This window comes from Tubulanus polymorphus, chromosome 10, assembly GCF_964204645.1.
Source record: "Tubulanus polymorphus chromosome 10, tnTubPoly1.2, whole genome shotgun sequence".
Classification (NCBI taxonomy): Eukaryota; Metazoa; Nemertea; class Palaeonemertea; order Tubulaniformes; family Tubulanidae; genus Tubulanus; species Tubulanus polymorphus.
This window is the reverse complement of record NC_134034.1, coordinates 11,099,640-11,124,864: the sequence shown is the minus strand read 5'-3', so window position 1 is coordinate 11,124,864 and position 25,225 is coordinate 11,099,640. Positions and strand designations below refer to the sequence as shown.

Genomic DNA, 25,225 nt, shown 5'->3' with positions numbered 1-25,225 from the left:
AGGGGTGGAGATAGGACAGCACAGGGTGTGATGAGTGATTGACGGGGTCGGTCCGTCTATCAGCCTCCTCCCTTTAGACATCTCAATGCAATTCCTATTCATATTTAGAAAATTAAATTAAATTAATTCTGTTAACTTAATACATAGATATTATTCAAGGATAAAAAACCGGAAAAATTCCAAGACTTACCAAATTTCAATATGGCGGGTCACGACTCCACACCGGAAGTGAGGACTCGCGGATTCTCCGCGCGCCGCTGCCCCGGCCAACTTCGGTTTTCGTGTAGCTAGTTCGGTCGTTCACTCTAGTTCGGTCGTAACGTATTTTACTGTGGTCCGAACTGTAGCGACCGTGCTCAATTGCGTGGTCGACCATTTCCGGACTATAGTTCCGACTAACGGACATTCGCATGATTAATTTTTGATGGCGAATAGACTGGTTGCCTGTCCCATTCATTATGGAAGATACACTTTTGTACTGTTTCTCCTGTGTTTTGATGTTAATATTTTATTGCATGCCGTTTCCTATATAACTTGTATATTATATGGAGCAATAAAATTAAAGTTCAAGTTCAAGTATGGAAGATATAGACTGGTTACCGGTATCTGGGACAGGCAACCAGTATATGCTACATAGGGACCGGTAACCAGTCTAATAGGTACCCGCATGCCACAGTAGGAATATTGCGCTGTTGAGTTAGTTCACATTTTCACCGCTAATGTTGTACATAGGGGCAGCACCAGACGGTAAAGGTCTGACCCACTATCTACAAATAATCCGCCTCGGGTTGTAATCTAATTGTTTGCTAGTGGATAATTATGACAGGGAGGGAATTTTAAATTTCAACCACTTGATTGTAGAAGAAAAGTTTTTCGACCCTAAAAACTCCAACCATGAAATCCCCCTATGATGATCACATTATTTGGGTCTTCAGAACTCGAACATTTTGCATCAGGCCCTTATGGACTGAGCAGGTCTCCAGAGACTGGGAAACTCGGCCAACTGAAACAAACGACTCTCCTTCTCACACTCGACAAAAACGAAAACAACGAAATAAATTTGATTTTCCAATTTTACAATTTTTTTGCCTTTTATTTTTCAAATTCCATCATGGTAGAAAAACAGGGAAATGTCATGTTCTTTGTTTCTATATTTTCTCTATGATCACCACCACAGTCCTGTGAAGAGCAGGAAACACAGTCCTGTGAAGAGCAGGAAACTTATGTTTTTTATAAATTCCATTCGACGTTTATTTACTTTTTAAAGGCTGTGTCATTTCTATTTTTAATAATAAACCGAGTGATAACCATGGCAACCGTTACATCTCTCCGTACCATCATCGATATGAACTACAACACGCCATTATACTCTGTTTCAATAACCGGGAGACGGAAGAACGCGAAAACGTAACTGAAGCGTAGCCATAGCGACGATCGATGCCATTAGTCCGTCTGCCATGTTTTTGTTTTCAGTTCGACCGAGTTCTGGATTCAGTTCAAGTTATGAATTATAATTCAGTTAAGATTTGACTCAGAGTTAACTCATTGAAAATGAACTAAATTTAACTCAGAGTTAACTCTAACTCACAACTGTGGAACTGTGGGTCCTGGAGTCATCAGCAGGGTTTGGCACTATTTGCCATCTTTGATTTTACAGTTTTCATCCGCCAGGGTCAAATATAAAAAATTCCTGCTAAATGAGCTATGATCTTATACTCGCTACGACAGAATTGAATAGAGCATAGAGTACTCACGAAATCCACAAGAAAAATATTATCCAGACCAAACTTCTAAATCCCATAGCTTTTTCATAGAGTTGTATGGCAAAAATGTCACTTCATACATCGAACCCTGTCGCACGCGGAACTATTTCTATACTCAAACGGACGGACATACATCGGTCGCTATGGCTACACGCATTAGGCCGCGAAACGCGTTCAAAAGTTTCGTTTTTCTATGTAAAGGAATATAGGACACAATGAGCGAGGTTAATTTCAACCCTTTCAGTGTGTCTACACCGCAGTGCGATGTATTAATCGATACACCGTGCAGTTATTCAAATTTTCAAAATATCTCCAGCACTTTCGGGTATTAGTCAGCACTGAAAGGGTTAAACTAACATTATTAGCTAACTCTAAAGAACTATTTTATAACACCAGAAAATGACAAGGGGTGGGGTGACTTGAGAAAGCCGCCTCGCGCCCCTTTACCGATATACTACTGTACATGAAAACATCTTACATCGTATGTTTTTGCAAAGCGAGTTTTTTTTAACGATTTGCGTCCGATGAGAAACAAAGGAAATCAATATCATCGTAAAAATGTTCGGATTCGTTTCTTTCGAAACGCACACCATTTTCACTCGTAGAAAAAAGAAAACCACGCGGCACAATTTTTTTCAAAAATTTCTTAAGGTCTTCACCGAAGTTGTTGTTGCGTATTTTTAAAACTCGAAAAAATAAACCAAACTCATGAAAAAACTAAAATTATACATTAATAACATTCGGTGAAATTGTCTGTTCCACGTATTGTTAACTAATCATTTATATTTGCAGAGTAATTATTATTATTATTATCATTATCATTAATATCGTTATAGCTATTTACGTTGAACAAATAAATTGTCACTAACATCGCAAACTATTTTTTTTCTTCGTGAGAATTTCAAGAGTTGTGCAGGGAATGAAGCTACCCGGTAACTAGAATTTTGCCTTTGCATAAAACGAACCCGGTTAGTCGCTTAATCCTTGGTGGTAAGCTTTTATATCAGATGAGAGCTCATACCAATAAAGGTGGTCAGCGAAAATAACAGATCTTGAAAGTAAACCGCGGACAAGTTACCGACTAAATCCGACCCTGGACCTACAGGTCTACTTCTATTTGTCGCATTTTACTCATCAGAAGTTAAAAACAGTTGAATTTCATGTCATTTTAGTTTTATGAAGTCTACTAGAGCCAAATCCCAACTAACAACTGCAGAACTGGGTCGTGAGAGTGAGTCCATCAGAAAGTTGCGGAGGCGACACAAATCAAATTTTAAACTCACAAAAAACGGTACAAGAAATGCAGAACCTTGAAACCGGTTCCAAATACGTGAACTGGGTCCAGAACTGCAGATCGTTGGAACTGCGTCCACAACCGTGAATCGGGTCCACAACTGCACAACTGGGTAGACAACGCAGTGGAACCGAACTCTCACCGACCCCCACACAACTCTTCATCCCCCGATTCAATCGCCAAATCGAGTAAAATAGGTTTTTACTACAACTGTTAAATAGGGTTCGTACGAGACCAAGATAACGATTCATTGCGGTTAATTATTCATATATCATCAAACACGTTAAATAACATTTCAATTATCAATATCTATGACGTAATTGTCTAATGAGAGAGAGAGAGAGTTGTGAGATACAAAGACAAAATATCAAAGAGAATCATCAAAGACAATAAACAAACAAAATCATGAATTCATTGAAGTAAAATGAGCCAAGCTGTCTTTCGTCGATCTAGCGCGCCGATCAGTTATCCTTCCGCGCTGCGCGTCAAATGCCTATCCCTATATTCACAACTAATTTACTAACATAAGCGGTAGCGCCACCTATACGCAGCGCGATGTATCATCACCGAACTGCTTATTTTTTCGAGGCGTCGAAAACAAAGAAAATAAAAATCCTTCTTCGCACGCGGCCGCGTTACGCGCGCGCACGCATGCATACACACACAAGCACAAAAATAATATCAACTAATACTTTATATAATAAAACAAGAAAAAAACATTGCAACAAATTTCAATATCATCATCATCATCATCATTCACCATTGAAACGTAAATACCGGGCACTCGATCGGCGCCCGGGGGCGGGTAGCCACGCTCGGGCCGCGCACCCGCCCAACACAGCAAGAGTCTCATCATAAACAGTAATAACCAGCGTTCAACCATGCGGAAAAAAAAGCGTTATCTTTACGAAAGCCGGATCTCAACAACGACTTCGCGAGAAACACGTCGAGATATTCCTCTCGGATAAATCAAAAACAAAACAAAAACTCGATGAAATCATCGTAAAATATCTTAATATATATAATATATATATATATATATCGGTAAAATTGAGCCCTCAAAATTTTCAACGAAGTTTTGACGGATCTTCGGATGCCGGCTCTGAGTTCACATTGAGCAGACGGACGCCGGCTCATTGAGTTCACAGAGAGTAGACGGACGCCGGCTCATTGAGTTCACAGAGCAGACGGACGCCGGCTCATTGAGTTCACAGAGAGCAGACAGATACAGACTCAAAATGGTTCACATGCAACACAGAACCAGCTTTAATATACACAATAAACTAACAAACAAAGCTCATTGAAAAATAACCCTAAGCGTAGTAGTACTAACTATTCACAAGATATCGCCGCTCTTCGCCACTAGGTGTCAGTACATGTGAGTCTAAAAGCGGAAGAAAACGGATGATGACTGATTCGTTTAAAATAACTCGCTCACAGCTTGGCTCATTTTCGGCCGATAAAACCACCGACCTTTTTAAGATACGTCGGAGAATCTGTCGCGGTTGAATAACGGTTTCGCGAAAAAGTGATCATTTTCATCTGGAATATTCTAAATCACGAATCAAAAAATTTCACGGCGTTTCGTCAGCGACAGACGGACGACCGATTCACCACCGCCGACGCCGCCAGACGCACACAAAAAGGCATAAAAATCAAAAACAGGAGCGCAAAGCCGAACAATGGCTGCTCTCCTGCAGGAATCTGTCCGCGCCACTGCACGGTTCAGGATTAACATATATATATATACTACAAGAGATTTGATAAAGACTCAATAATAAGTAGGCTAAAGAGGTCAGGTGAAGAACGATCTATCTATATTATTGATTATTACATTTTACAGGTCGTATGTAACGACTATTACGCAGCAGACGCCATGGCTACCGCCGCCCTCGAGAAACGAAAATAAACCAGCTCGAAACTTACGCTTTACCATCGAATACCTTCTCTAGGTAACAGTCGAGCAGACAACAACATGCACAATGTCTGCCGCTCTGTAGCCTGGCAACAGATTTCACGTCTGCCGCTACGCGTAACCGCGAGTAACCGATTTCTAGCCAATCACCGGAGACTTCCCGTCCTGTCCTATCACAACGAAAACAATAGCACGAGCGTCGACAACCATCGTCATAACCGGTATTCAAGCCGTCTGCTAGCTACAACAATCGTCGTCATAACAACTCGTACTAGTAGCACATGTATATGTATTATATATATATAGAAATCTGCGATGGTTGCGTTCATCGTTTCGAGCCGGATTAATTTCACTCGCGCTCCGCCGACGACGAAGGCGGCCATTATCGAATGCTCCGTAATCGTCGTTAAATATTCTCAAGTTTGAATCTTTGATGAATGTTGGAAACAAGGACAACGTAAAACACTCTCGACGATTAGAGCCGGTCGCGTGACGACCAGCAAACTGTGATCAACGTCGAGAGGCAGCCATCTTGAATAAGATCAACGGCCAGCCAATCGTAGGGTTTTAATTGACTGGATGAGCGCGCGCACGCACACGCGTACGTACGTTATAGTAACAGGTCTGTTTGAATGCTGCTGAATAATCAGGAAGATAGAGGGCGTTAGTAGTCTCTGTCTGTGTCGGATCATCGAGATAAATTCAGTTTCTCGCAAAGTTCCGGATACGGAATCGAAGCCACCGTCCGGTGATGAAATAGCGCACAGCGGCGCCACCACCGGCACGGGGTGGCTCCGCCTTATATTTTAACACACATTCATACGACCTGCGTAGAAATTGCCCCCGGTCACTTATTTATTCTTCATGTTTGTATTCTGTTTTTTTTTCTCGTTTTTGTAACAAAGTGTTCTCTTCGCGTTCCCAACAAGTATCAAAAAATAAACTTTGTTTTTTTTTTTTTTAATACAAAATTGCCCGCGCACTAGTACGTCGAGGCGTGTGCCCGCCCGTCGCGGCACACGCTCGCGCACCGGGCACAAAATGCCGCTTATTTTTTTTTAAATACATACACGTACATATACTATATTTATCAAACTCCATCTTTTAGCCGTTTTTTTTTTTTTTTAAAGTTTTCATAGCGTTTTTTGTAAATATAAAATTACCGTACAAAACCGCCGCGCGACACACGCGGTCGATCGACTAGTCGACCGACTGGGTCGACAAACCGGTCGAAAGTCTGTGTCACGTATATTTTTGATTGCCTACATGCCGTTTTTTGAAGTCAACTCATTCTTAAAACAATAGCCATGAATTTATCACAATATGGCCGTTGTTATCAACGCGGTGATCAAGACTGAAACACTTTTTTTTTCGAATCGGATTTTCCGACGAAATCCGCTCAAAAAATAACGCTCGGACAGTTCGTAGAAGTCGCGACGACCGACGTTTATTTCAGGGTTGTTTAGAATACTATCGGTTCTTAAACATGAACAATTATCTAGAAACGTTGTGTACGGCGGTAGACTCCACTCGCCTCTCGCATCTCGGGGACCAAAATCTTCTCTTCTACGATATCAGAGATGCAATCAAAACTGGGTTAAACAGAGTCCGGGGCTCACCTGGTTAGTTACCTAATCATTGGTGGTAAGCTTACCAATACCAATGTTAGGGCTGACAAGGGCCAAAACAGTTGAAAAAAGTAACGCTACAAAAAAATTTTCTAAAGACAATCACTTAATTCACAAACTTTTCAAATTATCCATTTTCATGAATGCTTTGAGCGATTAATCAACATTTTCTTGAGAAACTAATCAATTTATCCTCAGATTTCCAGTGTCAGAAGCCGCCATTTTGTCTGGTTTGCAAACATGTGGCATAATGGACAAGCGATCTAGTATCCAATCGTGAAACTAAACCACAGACTAGGGCTAGCCATAGTCCGAGGCAAACGGAGTCTACATCCGTTTGATAATTGCTCGAGGCTAGGTCTACCTAACGCGCGTGCTGCTCGAAGCGCCAACGCGCGAAGCCTATTAAATCGTTCTTAAAAATAGAAATGCAACAATTTAAACCGGCTGGCTTTCGCGCGCAGTACTTCCGAGTTGAATACGACGCGCGAAAATGATTTCTTTCCCAAGAACCGAGGTCCCGTCTACGATTCACATCGACTAACTGAGTTTAAAGCACAGTGGGTTACTGTAGAGTTTATAGATAGTTAAGTGTCGTCTGACGATAATTATTGATTTTTTTATTGATCTCAGCCGAAGACTGAAGAAGCGTCTTTACGTACGCGCAGTACCGAGTTGTTGCATGAATGATCGAATGAAAAACAGATTTCTAACGACAAGTGACAGAAATACAGCGTTTAAACCGGCTTAATCCGGGTTTTTTCGATTGAACTAATTTCCGGTTTAGGAATATCGATTACAAACTCTCTCTACCGGCCGCTTCTATCAGGTTTACAGATTACGCCATTCGGGAATAGATATATCGTATTCTGGAATATTTTTTGCCGAAACGAATGCGCGTGAAGAGAATTCCCGAATCTGTAGAGACCAATCCGACCTTAATCGAGAAACTAATACAATTCTCGCAATATTTTCAAAAAGTGTTGCTGACAAAATAAGGATCCCGGATCCGTTCTGAAATCGCAATCCGGATTAAGCCGGCGTATTTGTTACAGGACAAAGAGTTTTCAAAGCATTTTTTTTTTTTAATTCAACAATTATTTGATTAGCAAAAACTGAAAACGAGTTATAATAATAATTATTATTATTAGTTACCGTAGCAATGGTAATGAACGTGTGAACGAACGCGGGACGCGCGCGAAAATGAGTTACGCAAGAAGGGAAAAACATCTGTTTTCATCGCTTTTCGAATAAGTCCATTATCGTAACCGTCCGTATTATAGCGTTTCGCGTTTTCTTGACAGGTATAACTAAAACGGGGATACGGATTGAAATCGAACTGCTGATTGAAAAGTGACCACCGACCAGAATCAAAATCCAGGCGTATCGAGTTTTATAGACCGGTTTTTAACCTCAACCCCAGCGGCCGGTTATAAAGACTTAAAAGCACTAGCCTATAAAACGGGCCGGCGAGGGGTTAACTCAATTCAGCCTCGAATCTATAAAACCCGACCGCCCCGGACTAACTGTAAATGGGTTGCCATGTTACTGTTTTTTATTGATCGCCGTTGGTTTCGTTGCCGTTCAGCGATGAACTGCGTTGTTGTTGTTGTTGAACGCTGGCAGACGCGGCGGCTCCGCTCGGCGACGCGTGTCCGTTACCGCTCGCCTGCGACGAGGCCGGTGGCGCCACCGGTGTCGACGACTGCGACCCGGCCGCCGCCGCCGCTCCAGTCAGCGGAGGTGTACCGTTACGTTTAGGTGGGTATCCGGAATTCGTCCCTGGGATCTTGGACTTTATGCGGCTCATTGCGGCCTGAAAAAAAAAAAAAAAACACATGACAGTAGAATTTCAAACACATTTCTAAAACATGATTTCCGATTGGCTAATAATGACATCATCTAAGCTGCGCGTGAACCCACACGCTCGGTCTAGCGTGAAAGATTTTTGTACGCTGTTATGGGATGTGACCGGCACCACCAAATGAAGCATAAAATTACTGGGTCAGTCGTGGTGAAAATCCAGTTCATTTTCAATGAATTTGAGCTTTATCTTTAAAATCAAGACAATTCGGAAAATTATCGAACGGATGATCGGTTAGATAGAAGATTCGCTTTCTCACTCTCCAGTGTATGATTTAGATAATTATGATTAACTAACTACAAAAGAATATAACAGCAGAAGGAAATTGAAGCACGGTAACTCCCTAGCGATCCGGGAGGATCAACGCCGAATCCTTGCTTCCCTCAGTAGCGTAGCCGGTATACTCATTATAGCTGTAACTGTAGACTAACCTGTGTGGCAGTGTAACTTCCAGTGATTTCTACAAACTTGTAATCACCAGCAGGTGGATAATACGTATCTTCAGGCAGTTTTACTATAGCTCCAGTTTGTTTTTGTATATTTTTTACCTACAACGAGAAAGAGACGTTAATGAAATCAGAAGAGGGATTGGCTGGTACGGCAGCGTGGAAAGGGATGAGGGAGGATGAGGCAAAGGAGGATAGAAAGGAGAAATGAAGAATGGGAGAAGGAAGGAGGAAAGTGACTGAGGAGAGAATGAGATAGAAATAGAGTGAGAGGATTAAAGGGTAGGGAATGGAGTGGAACTTGAGGGGAAGAAGAGAAAGAAATGGAGAAGGGAAAGGGAGTGGGAAGGAAGGGTGAAGAGAGAATGGAGGGTGAAAGGTAGACTAGAAATACTAACATTGTGTCCTAATTTGCCGATGATTCGACCGATGCAACTGTTCGGCACTTTCATTAAACACGTCAATTTCACTTCATCATTGCCGGCAAAACCTTCCGATTTTAACTTCTCGAATACGTAAAAATGCGCCTGAAAAAAAAATAAACCGCGACGATGAGTACATCGAAATCAGTTTCAGACGACACCAGGGGGCGGCGGCGCAGTACTTACTTTCCACTGGGCGTCCCAGTTTCCTCTGATTGTAACGACTCGCTCTTTCGGATCTTTAGGCAGTGGTATTCCGTCGGGAATACGAGGAGGCGTCGGGTCGTTCTTATCTTTCTTCTCCGGATCAATCTAAACAAAAACGACGCAACATTTCAGAAAACCAGATTCAATCGTTGAAATACGATCATTAACGAAGCAGTGGTTTACGCAGGGGGTTTAACCCTTTCAGTGCGGTGTACAAATCAGTGATAGATTCTGCTAGTACACCGCACTGCGGTGTATTGATGTAATTAGTAATTATCTCTCTTGAAAAATGGCAGCATCTGTCAAACATTGTGAAATACTAGTAACTAACGATACACCGCGTCGCGGTGTAGACGCACTATAGTGCTATTCCCGTTATTCAACACACTAGGGTGGAATTTTTCAAAATTTTCAAATTATCTCCAGCACTAAAGGGTATTAATTAGTCAGCACTGAAAGGGTTCAAAGGGCTGTATTCAGTGTTTAGCTGCGTTCATCTCATTAAATGACTCACTAGTCTACAAACCTCATCCAAGACCTAAAACATGATTGCCCCAAAATGCATAATCGTCGCAAACAATTCGGGATAACAAGTCACTTTTTGCGACGAGTAAGCTCACTATTGAAGGGCATTATTTAATTTATTCAAATAGAATAACTTCAAAGCAGTTAGGAGACTCGCTAGAATCATTCGGTAAACTGCTATTGTCAACCATGAATCGGCCACTACTCACATGTATATAGGCTTTAGATTCGTTTTTAATATGTCGTATATTGTTGCCTTTCGGCCCGATGATGACCGACGCGGCGCCGTCTGGCACTTTGATAAACGTCTCCTCCTCGGGCGGCGCTTGTGGCATCATATTCGGCGGTAAGTTCGGGTATTGCGACGAGTTACCATACATGTTACCGGGATGTTGGTGCACCGGATAGTTGTGATGTGGCTGTAACAAATATCAACATTCACGATTGATTACACGCTACAATCAACAAATTTTATTCAGTCATTTTTCCCAAGCAGGGTGGCCACTTATTTGACCTGCTTTTCCCCCCAACTATTCCCCGACACACACGTTGTTTTCCCTGACTTGATCTGCTTCGAATCCAATCAAAAAACAGTCAACTACGTAAGACATACACGGAAACTGTTTGATTTTACACAAGATCTAACAATCTCAACATATTGATTTTGAACTATTCTACGAAATTCCCTGAATTTTTAGCTCCCTTTTAAAAAAAAATTCGCCAAATTTTTCAAAAGAAAAGAAAGCCCCCGACTTTTCCCTGATTTCCAGGTAAGCGACCATCCTGCAAAGGTTTTCGAAGACCCTTTACAAGATTCGTATTTCAAATAACTCCTTCTCTCTCGAAGGCTTTCTCCAAAACTTTACGCCAAGGTTTTTTTCTTCGAAACGTTGATCACAATACATCAACACTTACCATTAAGTAAGGATTTCTCATCATACCGTGTGGATACATGCCCGGTCCTCCGTGGGTGTGTCCGTGGTGGTGGTGCATTCCAGCCGGAGCAGTCATATACGGAGGAGGTGGCGGCATCATCGCATTGCACGAGTACTACAAAATATTACCAGGTACAAGTATTAAATCACCAGGGTATCAGGACAATTGCCCCCCAAATTAAATCTTTTTAATAATTACTAATTGCTAATTACTCTAGGACTGCTTTAAAGTTTTTGATTGGCTAAAGTAACACTAAAACTAATTCCAATAAATCAGCCAACGTTAACTAATGCACTAATAAGTGCACTTATTAAGATTCCTTTAATTTGGTAAGTGAATTATAATTACACAAGGACTGATTTAAAGTTTTTGATCTGCACACAACATCAGTAATTTTATGTCTTATAAATCTATATTCAACAATATACGAATGAATTTCTAAGTAAAGTATTTGTCCTAGAATCATCACCAGTTACATATATACATGACTATAGACAGAGTTTCATTGTTTCTCTCCTCACAGGAGTAACAGTTGTAGTAGACACATGTCTGAAATTACAACTACAATAGAAAGCAGACTAGCGACAGATAATTGACAGGTCAATCAAGTTGGGGCCGAGTCAGTGAAATGCGTTACAATTTTGACATTGGAAATTCATCAGAGACAAAAGAGTTTACAGGGTCAAATCATTCTCACAGTAAACCGCTTTCAGAGACTGTTCCTGACAATCAGGGGACAGTAAACCACTTTCAGAGACTGTTCCTGACACTGTTCCTGACAATCAGGGGACAGTAAACCATTTTCGGAGACTGTTCCTGACAATCAGGGAACAGTAAACCACTTTCAGAGACTGTTCCCGACAATCAGGGGACAGTAAACCATTTTCAGAGACTGTTCCTGACAATCAGGGGACAGTAAACCATTTTCACAGACTGTTCCTGACAATCAGGGGACTACTATTTTCAGAGAATGTTGCCGACTATCCGCAAGGAATCCAGTGTAGTAAAGAAGGGAATGAAATGAAACTTACTTCATTTTTCTCTCTGTCGCTCACTGTACATTGTCGTAATCTGGAAGTGATATCTTTCTCAGCCTCGGACATTCCTTCTAATTCACCTTTAATCGTGATGATTCGATCCCAGTTAAACGGATAATTCGGATTTTGTCTAAACGAACGAAAATAATATCCAAATCTATCAAAATCAGAAATTCTCAACATTTTTCAAATCGATTCGGGCCCAGTTGCAGTGTTCTCCACAACAGGTTTAGAGGGGTGCTTTCATTTTTACATCCACCCCTCTGAAAATCAGCCACCCCTTATAAAACATCTGCTGCCCCAACCAGAGTGGATGTCAATATTCTATTTATAATGCTGATATTTGCTTTGAAATATATTGAGCTAATTTGCAAAATAGAAGATAACACCAAAATTTAGCTCAATTTTCTTTTTGGGTGGATTGAAAGCCTTCAGCAGCCACGATGTCTTAATACAGCCCCTATAATATTCCAACATTTGGATAACACCTAAGTCGTTCAGTAACGACTTCAGCCAAAAGTTGGTTCAGGAGTTTTCCCATTGTTCCACTACTTAAAATTGACTAGCGAAGGAATTACACTCACTGTGAAATGGTGATTTTCGAGTCAGTTTTTTCTCGGATCGCTCGGATATTTTTGCCCGAACGGCCGATGATGCTGCCGCAGTATTTGTCCTCGGCGAGCATTTTCAACGTGAAATCCTCTTTCAGTTTCTCGCGCGACTCCTCCTGTAGAACTTTCATGATTTCCTTACACGCCGAACTGACGTTCTCCGGGTTACCGTACATGTATATAGGCTGTAATCGTAGCAATAATGACAGACGTTAGTTACCAGCTGGCCCGATGTCGGTCGCATTACAAACATTGCCACAGTTTGAGAATCAAATGTCACTTCACAAAAAAAATATTTGTCAAATTCCCAATGACTAGCGCCAATTTTAAAATCCTAGCACCAGTTTCCAAAAATAAATAAAACCCTATACTGATATACAAGATAAACCTGAATAATTAACAAAGAAAACCTTTTTCTAGTGAAGTTGACCCCAGCGGTTGCCAGACTACCTGAAATCTCTATTTGCGGCAGTTTTCACAATAAATCGCGAATAATTTTTACATTTTTACAATTTTAGGATGAAGTAGAAATGAATCCGAATTTAAGAGTATTTTGATATTTCTGGAGAGGTTGATATTCTGCTTTCAGATGATTCGGGGAGTTAGATTTCAAATTACTGTCAACCACAGCAACGAGCGAAATACGACAATACTTACAGTTTCGGGCAGACGGATTTTGTTGCTTTTATCTTGACGCAGAACGTCGACGCGAGCTTTCGTGCGTTTAGTTATATCGGTGATCGTGGTTCCTCCAGTTCCGATTACGGCTCCTACGAGATCGCTGTTCACCAGTAATCTGCGAATAAAGAGACGACAATTCCAAACGTTAAACATTCGCCCAAAAAAATCAAGCAGATTTTCAAAATTGCTTTCATTTAAAACGAGGAACACTCCTGCTACACTAGCTATTTTACCAGCTGACTCGGGATCAAAATTTAGTCGATTTTCAATTTGTTTTTAATCCCCCCCCCCGACATTCCAAAAATTTCAGCAAATCACCGCTCGTTGATTAAATCGGAAAGATTTGTCGAGAAAATTGAGAAGATTCAAATCTAAATCCCGGCATGTACTACGGCACGCTGGTAGTGACACCTGGTGGATCCTCGCTTGCCACGGTTGACTACCGAGCCCCGATTGAAACGTTACCTGAGTAATGGATAGTTATCGCGTCTGGGAGGTTGCGGACGACCGCCCGGACGCCCGCCGTTGAAACCACCACCTCGGTCGCCGCGGTCACGACCGTTGTTGCCGTTGCGTCTATTGTTGAACACGACTGGTGCCGCTTTGATTGTCTGACCTTGGAAATCTTGACCGTTCAATCCGTTGATGGCCTCGGTCGCGATGTCCGAATTATCGAAAGTGACCACAAACTGACCGTCGTCCTCTGAAATAAATTCAACGATTTTGTTCAAGATTTCAGCAATTTTTTTTCCTGACAAGGCTTTGTGACCTCGGGCAGTCACAAATTGGAAGAAGTTTCGAATGTTTCAGGGTCATGGGTTCAGGCTGAGGGGGGACAGGTCCCTTCCGGTGCTATGTCAACGCCGTAAAAGCACAGGGTCCCAACTAAGTGAGTGCAAGCTTCGGGCCAAGGGGGTCCAGTGTCTCAGCTTTCTGCATATGCTGGAATTTTAAGGGGCTGCATTGTGTACAGGGTACAGGCTCCGGGCTGGTTTTTATTGTACCTCTTTCTATGTTGGTGATTGCGCCATATTTCTGACACATTGCATTGATTTCATCTGGATTTACGTAACTAGGAAGGTTGCGGATGCTGACTTTGTTTGTGCGCCTACAACGGAAACAAACGATGAAAATATTAACGGGTATATCTGCGTAAAGCGAGTGAATGGTTTCGACGCGTGTTGGTTCACGTATTATAAATACCTGCGCTGTTTTGGTACAGAAGGTTCTACTTGCATGATGGATCCCAGTAAGTTATAACCTACAAATCAACAATAACCATTTTCAATCCAAAACGTTCATTCAGTATTATTCCAGTGCGTAGGCCAACCAAGAGATAAAGACAGTCTGTACTGATATTCCGTATGCCTATCCGGTAGTTAGATGAAATTTATTCAGGGCGGGACCTAATTCATCTAACAAAATAAAATCAGGTCCTTTTTTATTCCGACCCAAGTGGGCTACAAGTGCAGCCTACAAACACGTTTCTATGGGTATTGACACTTTGAATATACAGTACAGGATATACAGTACAGGGCCGGTCAGTTGCTTAAAGATAACCAGGGAATAAATACCATAGTAACAATGAACTTTTAATTGTCACTATGTCAACTATCCACTGTTGTCACTGGTTAACTCGGAACAAACCTTTGAGCACCTGGCCCCTGATGACACTTGGCGAAGACTGTCAAAGCCAAACCAGTTCATAAAACACATGACATAGAATAGCACACACAATTAAGGCAATTCTTAAGCATAACGATTCGCGACACACACAAGAAAATACCAGGCAGAACTGTAGGATAACGACGTATGGAATGACAATGATGCTGCAGCATTTTTGCAGCAACATTCAGAACTGGCAACTCGCCAAAAACCGAGCATCAGCATCATCGTTATTTTTGACGTGTCATTTAAAAAAGATGACATTCGTCGGACGCGTCATTTGAATCGGCCAACGAACGATAGAACTCCGTATGGCAGCTGTAAGAATCGAATTGACGCTTTCGGAGGTGAAATAGCAGCGGTAGCCGACTCGAAAATTACGTCGACGGAGACCGGCATGCCTCCATTTTCCATTCCTCGTGTATTCAGCCATGTTGAATACCGAAAGAGGCCTTTTTAAGAAATAGACCGGTTTCTCGTCGTTATCGTCGACGACGCCGGCGACCGGGAACGCGGGCGCTCGAATTGAACTGATAGAAACTAGCTGCAGGCTTACCGTTGAGGTAATCTATGGCCCGGTCGGCGGTTTGTTGGTTAGGGCAGTCTACGAACGCGTAGCCCTTCTTGATGATTATGTTGGAAGGATGGAGGCCTCGTTCCTCGAATAGCGCACGCACAGTACTATCGGCGATCTTCGCGTCCAGATTGCCCACGTACAGCTTGGCCATGTTTCGGGCACGGGGGCGGCGATGACGGTGGATTTTCGGGTATGATTGTGACCGGATTTTGGAAGCTGGACTCGCGTGTCGCTGAAAGTTTACAGCACTATATTCGCGCGTACGCCGAAATCGAGCTAGAAATGTACGGATCAGTACGCGGACCGGTTGAATACGCGAAGGGGTGACAGCACCGAATATCATAGTGTGGTCGATAAAATAGTTAAAACGTTAATTATTTCAATCTTAATCAATGAATACTACCGATTTATGATTCTAGGATTGATTTCCCTGTCACATGAATTGCGTGTAGTTATTTCGATAGAGAACCCCGTGTCAGGATTTGCACCCTGGGCTTGACAGCGTCATGGACCCGTCCAAGGAGTGCTGGCACGTGGGTCAGATGCGCCAAATTTGAAGCGGTCACTGTCACAATCTTTGACCAGCAATGGATCCTGGCAATTGTCATATCCCATGTTCTCGGGCAGACGAGTTTGTCAAGGATGAGTGTCCTACCTACTGCAAATAAATAAAAAATTTTGAATCTGGACCTGCCTTAGACACACTACCTCAGCCCTTGTTGAAAAAAAACAAGACTCCAATAGCATTACAAATGACAAAAAGTGTTTATTTATTTTCATATTATTCTGAATAAAACAATTCAATATTTTATGTAAAATAACACTTTTACAAAAACCACAATTTCATAATCATCGATTCTCATTTTTAATCAAGAATTGATTTACGTTGTATAATTAAGACGAGGAATAGAATAAAATCTTTAAAACATTTCATAATAAAAATACAGGATCCAATTCCACAGTTGACGGATAAGTTTGAATCTGAAGTTCGAATCACAACAGTAGAATGCACTTAATTCAGATGAAGCGCGAGTTAAAATCAGTTCACTTTAGGCTAAAAAAAATACCTGTTTCTCATTTCTGCAGATTAATTCTCGTATTACTTTTTTTTAAAATCATGATCGAGCTGACAATAACAGACCCGGCAGTTATAGGAACTGATAAAAGATTTTATTGCAGTTTTCAAAACGACCCAGCCGATTAGAAGAAAAGATTTATCATTTTTCAGCCTAACCATCGGACGAACTTTAACCATCAGATGAAATTTAACCGTTAACTGTGGAAATGGATCTTTCGGTTTTGATTTTTGACTAAGATCTACGTTTACACCCATCTCGTCGGGGACCACACCGCGGATTAAACCTACCAAGAAAATTCCCATCGCGGAACGAGCGTCAACAAATAGAAGATAAAATGTTAACGACTGACCAATAAAGATAGCCTATACATAACTAGCCTGATCGATAAATATCACCACGATTTTTGAAACTTGAACATTTTACCTACAACATATTCTAAGAAATGTACATAATTTACCATATCAGAGGTCGATATTGCAAAAACGATGGTTTTTTTCTGTTTCGGAAAACATTTGAGCACATGAACGATAAATCATTTTAGCACAATTTTAAAGAGATTCTGGACCCAGTTTTACGGTTAAATTCGACTCTCTAACTGTTAGAATTAGTTCATTTCAAACGTTTAAACTGTAGAGCCAATTCTTAAGGAGCAAGTGTTGAACTGGGTGCAAATGCAGGACGGTGGTCAGCACTACAGTCAAGCCCCGATATACTGCACCCACATTGATGATGTTGGCGGTATAGAGAGTATGGCAATATATTAGGGATCATTCATTTATTACGTACGCATAAAATTGGAATTTTTCAACCCCCCTTCCCCTCTGTACGCAAAATCGGCCATTTTTTCATATACATTAACCCTTTCAGTGCTGACTAGTTAATACCCTATAGTGCTAGAGATAATATGAAAATTTTCAAAAATTCCACCCTTGTGTGTTTAATAACGGGAATACCACTATAGTGCGTCTACACCGCGGTGCAGTGCATCGTTAGTTACTAATATTTCACTATGTTTGACAGGTGCTGCCATTTTTCAAGAGAGATAATTAGTAATTACTAATTACATCAATACACCGCAGTGCGGTGTACTAGGAAAATCTATCACTGATTCGTACACCGCACTGCGGTGTAGACGCACTGAAAGGGTTAAGCATTACAGTACGCAATTGCAATGACCCCTCACCCTTCCCTAATGCGTACGTAATAAATGAATGACCCCTTCGGGGTTAATTTTTACTAGTTCCAAGATAAAATACCGATGTTTCGTTCCCTGAAAGAGACCTACCGTTAGACTGGGGTGGTGATATATCAGGGGGGGGGGGCAGTATATAGGGTGTTGACTGTATTTCAATTCATCAAAAGCCTTTAAACTCATATCATAATGGCCAAGATATACCCAGTTAACCACATAGAATAATTGCTTTTACGCTACGATACACGTATCATCAATAATCACAAAGCATTAACAAACTTTTCACTTAGGGGTCATTCATTTATTACGTACGCATTAGGGGAGGCGGAGGGGGGTCAGTGCAATTGCGTACTGTAATGCTTAATGTATATGAAAAAATGGCCGATTTTGCGTACAGAGGGGGAGGGGGGTTGAAAAATTCGAATTCAATGCGTACGTAATAAATGAATGATCCCTTATACACTAGATTATTTTTCAAGTTCAACAATTAATTTCTAAGACTTAACAAATTTTCAATTTCAAATGGTGTAAAAAATACACTGAACACACGCCGTTTCATGTCGGGGCCCAGTTTTACGAAGCTATCAGCGGAAAATATCCGAGGAATCAACAGCTATTAAATCGAATTGAAAAATCTTTGGTAAAACCGGGACCCAGCAATTATAACCAGGAAAATGAACACAGACAGAAATGAACACATTATTCAAAGCAGCAGATGTCCCCTCTAAGCACACGGCTCTCTGAGCAGACGGCCTTTCGGAGCACACGGCACTCTGAGCAGACGCCGTTTCGGAGCAGGCGCCCCTCCAAGCACACGGCGCTCTGAGCAGACGCCCTTTCGGAGCACACGGCACTCGCTGTTTCGGAGCAAACCCCCCTCCAAGCACACGGCGCTCTGAGCAGACGCCTTTTCGGAGTAGATGCCCCTCCAAGCACACTGCCCTCTGAGCAGACCCCTTTCCATGCATGTAAGACTAACTTCACGTTAAAACATCATTTTACAGTTGAACCTATATACTATAACCCGGTCACCAACTGATATCGCCTTAATCCAAACAGACATCGATTAACACACTGGTATGATAAAACCACAGACAATAATTTACTACAGATATGATCCGTATTAACAGCATTTTAAATGAGTTCAATTTCAATTATTCAAATGCATCTGAGTTTACAATACATCCATCTATGAATAGAATAGTATTAAACTCATTTTGCAGCGGAACAAACAGAATCTCTTGAGTCATCTCTCAACCTCAATTCAGTCCACTGCAAAAGGAGCATCATCAGTAGTCAGTAATTTTTGTTTGTTTTTTTTTTTAAAGAAACGCTTCATCGGCCCAGCCTGTTATTATCGATAGTAATGATATATCAGCAGATCGAGACAACAAGTATGATACAATATACACCATAACATCACACTATCACCATGGAAACCAGCCACAGATATTGATTATTTTGTCCGTCTGCGTCGAGAAGTGAAAATCTCAAAACCAAAATTTGAGTAATAAAACATCAAAATGTTTCTCCCCTTGAAGATATTTCGATATTTTCAAGAGAAGATTTCAAAAAGAGTAGAAACTATCTTTAAATAGTAGTCGGTTCCTGGCTTGTTGCAGATGACCACACCTCCTCAACCTTGACTCGAAGCAGACGGACTAAATATTCGGATGTTTGGTAGAGAAATTCAATATTTTGTGCTTGGCGAATGTTTGGATGGAAGTAAAAAGAGGTTACGACAGTCATAGAGAGAAATGATAGTTGAGGAGAGGAGGTGCGGGGAGCAGTCTCACATGACGACGCATTTTAGTTGTTTCCGTAGCGAACTGAAAGTTCGGCGTTTTTTCTTCGGCGATTCGACCGGTTGATCCCTGTAATTAGCAAAAATCATTGTTCGAATAATCATTAAATATTTTGAATTTCAAACTCAACTGAAATGTTTGTTGTCCGATATTTACCGGATGACTCGAACGACATCGTGAAACGCCGTGTCGACGTTCAACGGCGGATCTTTCGCGCTCGTTTCTAAATACGGAATCTGTCGAAAAGAAAATAATGTACGTGTTAGCAGCTGTAAGCTCCCCCAGGTGAGGAATAGAAGAACTAAAAACTACCATTTCAGCTCCCCCTAGTTAGGAATGGCAGGGTCCGATCTAAGGAATGAAAGCCACTTGCCCTGGGGGGCAAGCATATCTGAAATTTCGCTTGCCCCCTCCAAAAGCTACTTGCCCTACACAGGCAGTCTGATTGGTGGCACTATCATTTGTTGTATCGAGTGGGAAAAAAGCTGTGTCATAAAATTTCACTAGCCCGGGGGACAAGTGATAATGATAACCTACTTGCCCTGATGAGAATATATTTGTCCCGGGCAATCGGACGAGTGTTTAGATCGGACCCTGGGATGGTAGAACTAAAATCTGGTTGAAACTGCCCTAAGTATTGTGGAATGAGGGAACTTAGCCGAGGGAGGCTCCCCCTATCGAGGTATAGTTGAAATAGAAACCATGAAGCAAGCTCCCCCTACTGAGGAATGGTAGTAGAAACTTATAGAAGCTCCCCCTACTGAGGAATGGTAGTAGAAACTTATAGAAGCTACCCCTACTGAGGAACGGAAGAACTAGTTAACAGGTGGTCTGGAAGCTCCCCCTACTGAGGAACGGAAGAACTAGTTAACAGGTGGTCTGGAAGTTTCCCCTACTGAGGAACGGAAGAACTAGTTAACAGGTGGTCTGGAAGCTCCCCCTACTGAGGAACGGGAGAACTAGTTAACAGGTGGTCTGGAAGTTTCCCCTACTGAGGAACGGAAGAACTAGTTAACAGGTGGTCTGGAAGCTCCCCCTACTGAGGAACGGAAGAACTAGTTAACAGGTGGTCTGGAAGCTCCCCCTACTGAGGAACGGGAGAACTAGTTAACAGGTGGTCTGGAAGCTCCCCCTACTGAGGAACGGGAGAACTAGTTAACAGGTGGTCTGGAAGCTCCCCCTACTGAGGTACGGGGGAACTAGTTAACTGGTGGTCTGGAAGCTCCCCCTACTGAGGAACGGGAGAACTAGTTAACAGGTGGTCTGGAAGCTCCCCCTACTGAGGTACGGGAGAACTAGTTAACAGGTGGTCTGGAAGCTCCCCCTACTGAGGTACGGGAGAACTAGTTAACAGGTGGTCTGGAAGCTCCCCCTACTGAGGAACGGGAGAACTAGTTAACAGGTGGTCTGGAAGTTTCCCCTACTGAGGAACGGAGAACTAGTTAACAGGTGGTCTGGAAGCTCCCCCTACTGAGGTACGGGAGAACTAGTTAACTGGTGGTCTGGAACCTCCCCCTACTGAGGAATGGGAGAACTAGTTAACTGGTGGTCTGGAAGCTCCCCCTACTGAGGAACAGGAGAACTAGTTAACTGGTGGTCTGGAAGCTCCCCCTACTGCGGAACGGGAGAACTAGAAACTGATGGAAGCTCCCCCTAATGAGTGTAAGGAGAATGAGACTCACGTGTAATTCAGCTGCTAATTCTCTGCCTTGTTCCTCGGTCACTTTACGTAAATGAACTAAATCCACTTTATTACCGACGAGGATCATCGGATATCGATCCCTGAAGGTGAAAAAAACATGTTTCAACTAACTTTAATCCTTGAATAAACTCATCTATTCTCCCTACGACATCCAGGAACAGATCCACCATCACAAATTAGTAGCCGGTGATAGCCTCCAGAAAAAATTGGATCTAGCTGTTAAGGATAAGAGGGTTAAATGTACTTATTAAATAAGCCTATTAACCTATCAATATACCTCAAAATGTGTCTCAGAAAGTCAATCCAAAAGTTTCCGGCCATCTAAATAAGTGTGAACCCCATAGAAAAATTCATGGATCGTCCCCCGATATCATAGGTTATTCTTTTTTTGGAAATTCACCTGTCGATAACGCGTAAAATTTGCGTATGAAAATTGCGAATGTTGTCGAAACTTTGCGCGTCGGTGACGGAATAGACCAATAGGAATCCATCTCCTTTACGCATGTACTGTTCCCTCATAGCGCTGAACTCTTCTTGACCGGCCGTGTCTAATACTGTAACGATACAATCTAACGTCTTACGAGGTTCTTACAGATCAGGCAATTCAAAATACCACGATATTTCCATGACGAAAGATTCCCTGATTAACCCTTTCAGTGCTGACTAATTAATACCCTATAGTGCTGTAGATAATTTGAAATTCTTTAAAAATTCCACCCTAATGTGTTGAATAACGGGAATACCACTACAGTGCGTCTACACCGCGGTGCAGTGTATCGTTAGTTATTAGTATTTAACTATGTTTGACAGGTGCTACCATCTTTCAAGAGAGATAATTACTAATTACCAATAATATCAATACACTGCATTGCGTTGTACTAGCAAAATCTATCACTGATTTATACACTGCACTGTGGTGTAGACGCACTGAAAGGGTTAAATCATAAGATATCTTCGGTGAGGGCTGTTTCTTATCAAGAGGTTCCTTGCGTCACTCGTCACCGGCAAGAATGAGACACCAAAACTTCAAATTTAAAATTCAGACCAAATTGCGGAACTGGGGTTGAATTAATATACATATCGCCCAGTAGAGGTCGCTGTACGCTTACCGTCTAAAATGCACCAACAGCCGTCGATTTCAGTATGTTGTAAGTAACTGTCCTCGATTGTTGGGTCGTAGTCCTCGACGAACATACGTTGAAAGAACTGAATCGTTAACGCCGACTTGCCGACGCCTCCCTCGCCGACGACGACCAGTTTATACGTCGTCATGTTCTCATTGTTAGGAGCTTGTTTCGCCATCATCACTTACTACTGCACCGCTAGTCGAGACTGAGTGAGAGCTACGCTGCGGAAAAATAAATTTCGATAGGCTAATTTTTTTTTCAAATCATGTACGATTGTCATGGACTCATGAATCGCTTTTCTCAGGCCTATTAGCTTAAAGTCCAGGGGTCAGCATCCTCCCTCTGCAGGGACTCGAACCTAATGGCATCGCTACACTCAGCCACAGCACGAACCCCTGCATCAGTAGTGTGCAGGTACATGCGCAGCTTTCCGAACGAAAACTGGCGGCACCAATCAGATTGCTCGTTGTATAATCGTTGAGGCAAATTTCAAGGAAGAACTATAAATGGGAAAACCCGGGATAAAATAAAACGGGATTTCTGATTGGCTAAAAATCACATCATCTGAACTGCGCATGTATCTGCGCACACGGTCGATTATGGCAGGGTTTCGCGCCGTGGCAATCTCGATGCCATCAGGTTCGAATCCCTGCCGGGGAGGATGAGGGGTCAGTTGCTGAAAACTTTGTTTAAGATAACCAGCAGAAATAGGCCTATACCGTACCATCGAAACAATGAATTTTAAATAGTGACCATTTCTACTAGGCTAATCAACCACTGGTTAATTCTAACCAACTTTTCAGCAACCGGCCCAGGGGTCAATTTAGAGGGGGCCCTCCGGCTAACTATTTACCAAGATTATATCATCGCATGTTTTAGAATCAATAGATTCTCGATATGATCAGTTTTTTCAAATTTTTTTGGAGGACGTTTATGTCACCGGTACATCGCTATGATGATGATGAGCGCCACGAACCGGCCATTCTCAGGGTTATCATCAAAAGCCAGGCGCGTGTTTCACAAAAAAAATTCAAATTTCAACTCCTTTGCCATCTTCTTAGCCTATAATAAGCTTGGCCTAATAAGCTAATAGGCTTAATTGAATTAATTTCTTGGTTCATATTTACTCGCTTTATCTTAAAAAATTTGATTCCTTAGATTTAGATTCCCAATCTAACATTCAATTAGACCAGTTTACCACACAACTACTGATTCTAAACGATATAGAGCTAAGATTTTAAAAACAACTGCAATAATTTACCAAAATTTGGTTGGTTGTAATTTAAATTTGTAACCTGCTTGCTGAGTGAAACTGAAAGCAGATTTATTTAGATCACTCACACTGTCCGTTTTAAATCGTAGCCGTCTACTTCAATAAACACAATTAATTTTTGACTAATCAACGACCTAATTAAGAAGACTTAGTTAATGAGCTAATTATACCTACCGGATGGTTAGACGGTCTCGAATGAGTACAGTGTAGTGTTTTTACTGTAAATGTTTTCAGCGCTTCATTTTATAGACAGTCATGTTCAGATCTATTTATAGAAGACGACCTTTGATTGGCTCATTCCGAGTGCTCGTAATGTCTGCTGTGATTGGCTGCCAGTTCTATGTTACCTGATCTATGATTGGCTGGTTTGAGGTGTGAGTGACGACATTTGTTTACAAGATTACCGATGACGTTTAGAACGCACGTGGCCACACGTTTCTGGGAATCGATGAGTGTGTCACTATTTTGTGAACCAAAACCACGACTTCAAATAATTCGCATACTCGAGCAGTTGAAACCAAATAGCGAAAGCATTCAGATATTGTTGGCCTTTCCGGTCCTGGAGGAAGTGTTTGTTGGATCCCACGACACGGCACGGTCTCTGCTGTGTAGGCCCATTATTGTAGTACAATCCTCACCTGATAGATGGCGTGTTTGTAAGCCTACTATTCAAACGTCTTATGATCTTGCACTGAAGCACAGGGACTTGACAAAAAAGGATTTTTACCCCAGTATCCTAGGTACTATATATAAAAAGTCTTTTTATATATAGTACCTAGGATACTAGGGTAAAAATTCATTTGTGTCAAGTCCCTGTGCACTGAAGGCTTTTTTGAAATTAAAATAAGTTTGGTCCATCGAAAAATGGAAATATTCAAATTAATCGGTTATCAAAGGGGTTTAGACCCCAAGTAATATATTTCATAGTTCTGTTCAACTCAACAGAGAAGTTGTCATGTCAAGTTTTACGAAGATTCATCATACTCGGATTTGATGTATCATCTCGGCCCATCGAAAGATACATCAATTAGAGAGGGACGAATAGAAATATAACCAACGGCACCAGGTGAACCAACTGAACGATGAACTTCTACGGAAAGAACCAATTTTTAAAAAAAACACGACTCGCCTATTTCTGAGGATTAAATATATTACTACATTCGGCTTTTTTATTTTTTCATATTTTACACAAATAATAATGAATCATCATTATAATAATAATTATAATAATAATAATAATAATAGATTACTTTATTATATATATAAATATATATATATATATATATATATATATATATATATATATATATATATATATATATATATATATATATATATATATATATTTTCGTTATACATATTGTACTTTTCGATATAATTATAATTCCACATTTTTCAACAACGACGAGAATGAACTTTTTGGTATTTTTTCGATTGTGGCATATGTCCGTTTGTTTTCTGAGTCAAATTTTCATC

At 41.4% G+C, this 25,225-nt stretch overlaps 2 protein-coding genes across 3 annotated transcripts; both read right to left on the bottom strand.

Moving 5' to 3' along the window:
- Positions 1 to 1,068: 1,068 nt before the first annotated feature.
- On the bottom strand, positions 1,069 to 15,742 carry LOC141912278 (insulin-like growth factor 2 mRNA-binding protein 2). The gene is made up of 13 exons (XM_074803518.1): positions 15,551 to 15,742; positions 14,533 to 14,590; positions 14,334 to 14,437; positions 13,795 to 14,032; positions 13,306 to 13,444; positions 12,622 to 12,833; positions 12,032 to 12,167; positions 10,980 to 11,114; positions 10,274 to 10,483; positions 9,519 to 9,644; positions 9,309 to 9,437; positions 8,896 to 9,012; positions 1,069 to 8,416 (listed from the first exon to the last, which is right to left on the bottom strand). The coding sequence occupies exons 1-13, from the start codon at positions 15,720 to 15,722 to the stop codon at positions 8,156 to 8,158; spliced, it is 2,037 nt and encodes a 678-aa protein (XP_074659619.1). The 5' UTR covers positions 15,723 to 15,742; the 3' UTR covers positions 1,069 to 8,155.
- A 631-nt stretch (positions 15,743 to 16,373) lies between these two features.
- Positions 16,374 to 24,058, bottom strand: LOC141911661 (ras-related protein M-Ras-like). 2 transcript variants are annotated; one of them, XM_074802651.1, is made up of 6 exons: positions 23,924 to 24,058; positions 22,459 to 22,697; positions 21,750 to 21,903; positions 21,330 to 21,429; positions 19,804 to 19,883; positions 16,374 to 19,716 (listed from the first exon to the last, which is right to left on the bottom strand). In XM_074802651.1, exons 2-6 carry the CDS (start codon positions 22,652 to 22,654, stop codon positions 19,635 to 19,637), a joined length of 612 nt encoding a protein of 203 aa, XP_074658752.1. In that variant the 5' UTR covers positions 22,655 to 22,697; positions 23,924 to 24,058; the 3' UTR covers positions 16,374 to 19,634. The 2 variants fall into 2 exon arrangements, with proteins under 2 accessions (XP_074658752.1, XP_074658753.1); XM_074802652.1 differs by having other exon boundaries at positions 22,459 to 22,692; positions 23,924 to 24,005.
- Positions 24,059 to 25,225: the final 1,167 nt, after the last annotated feature.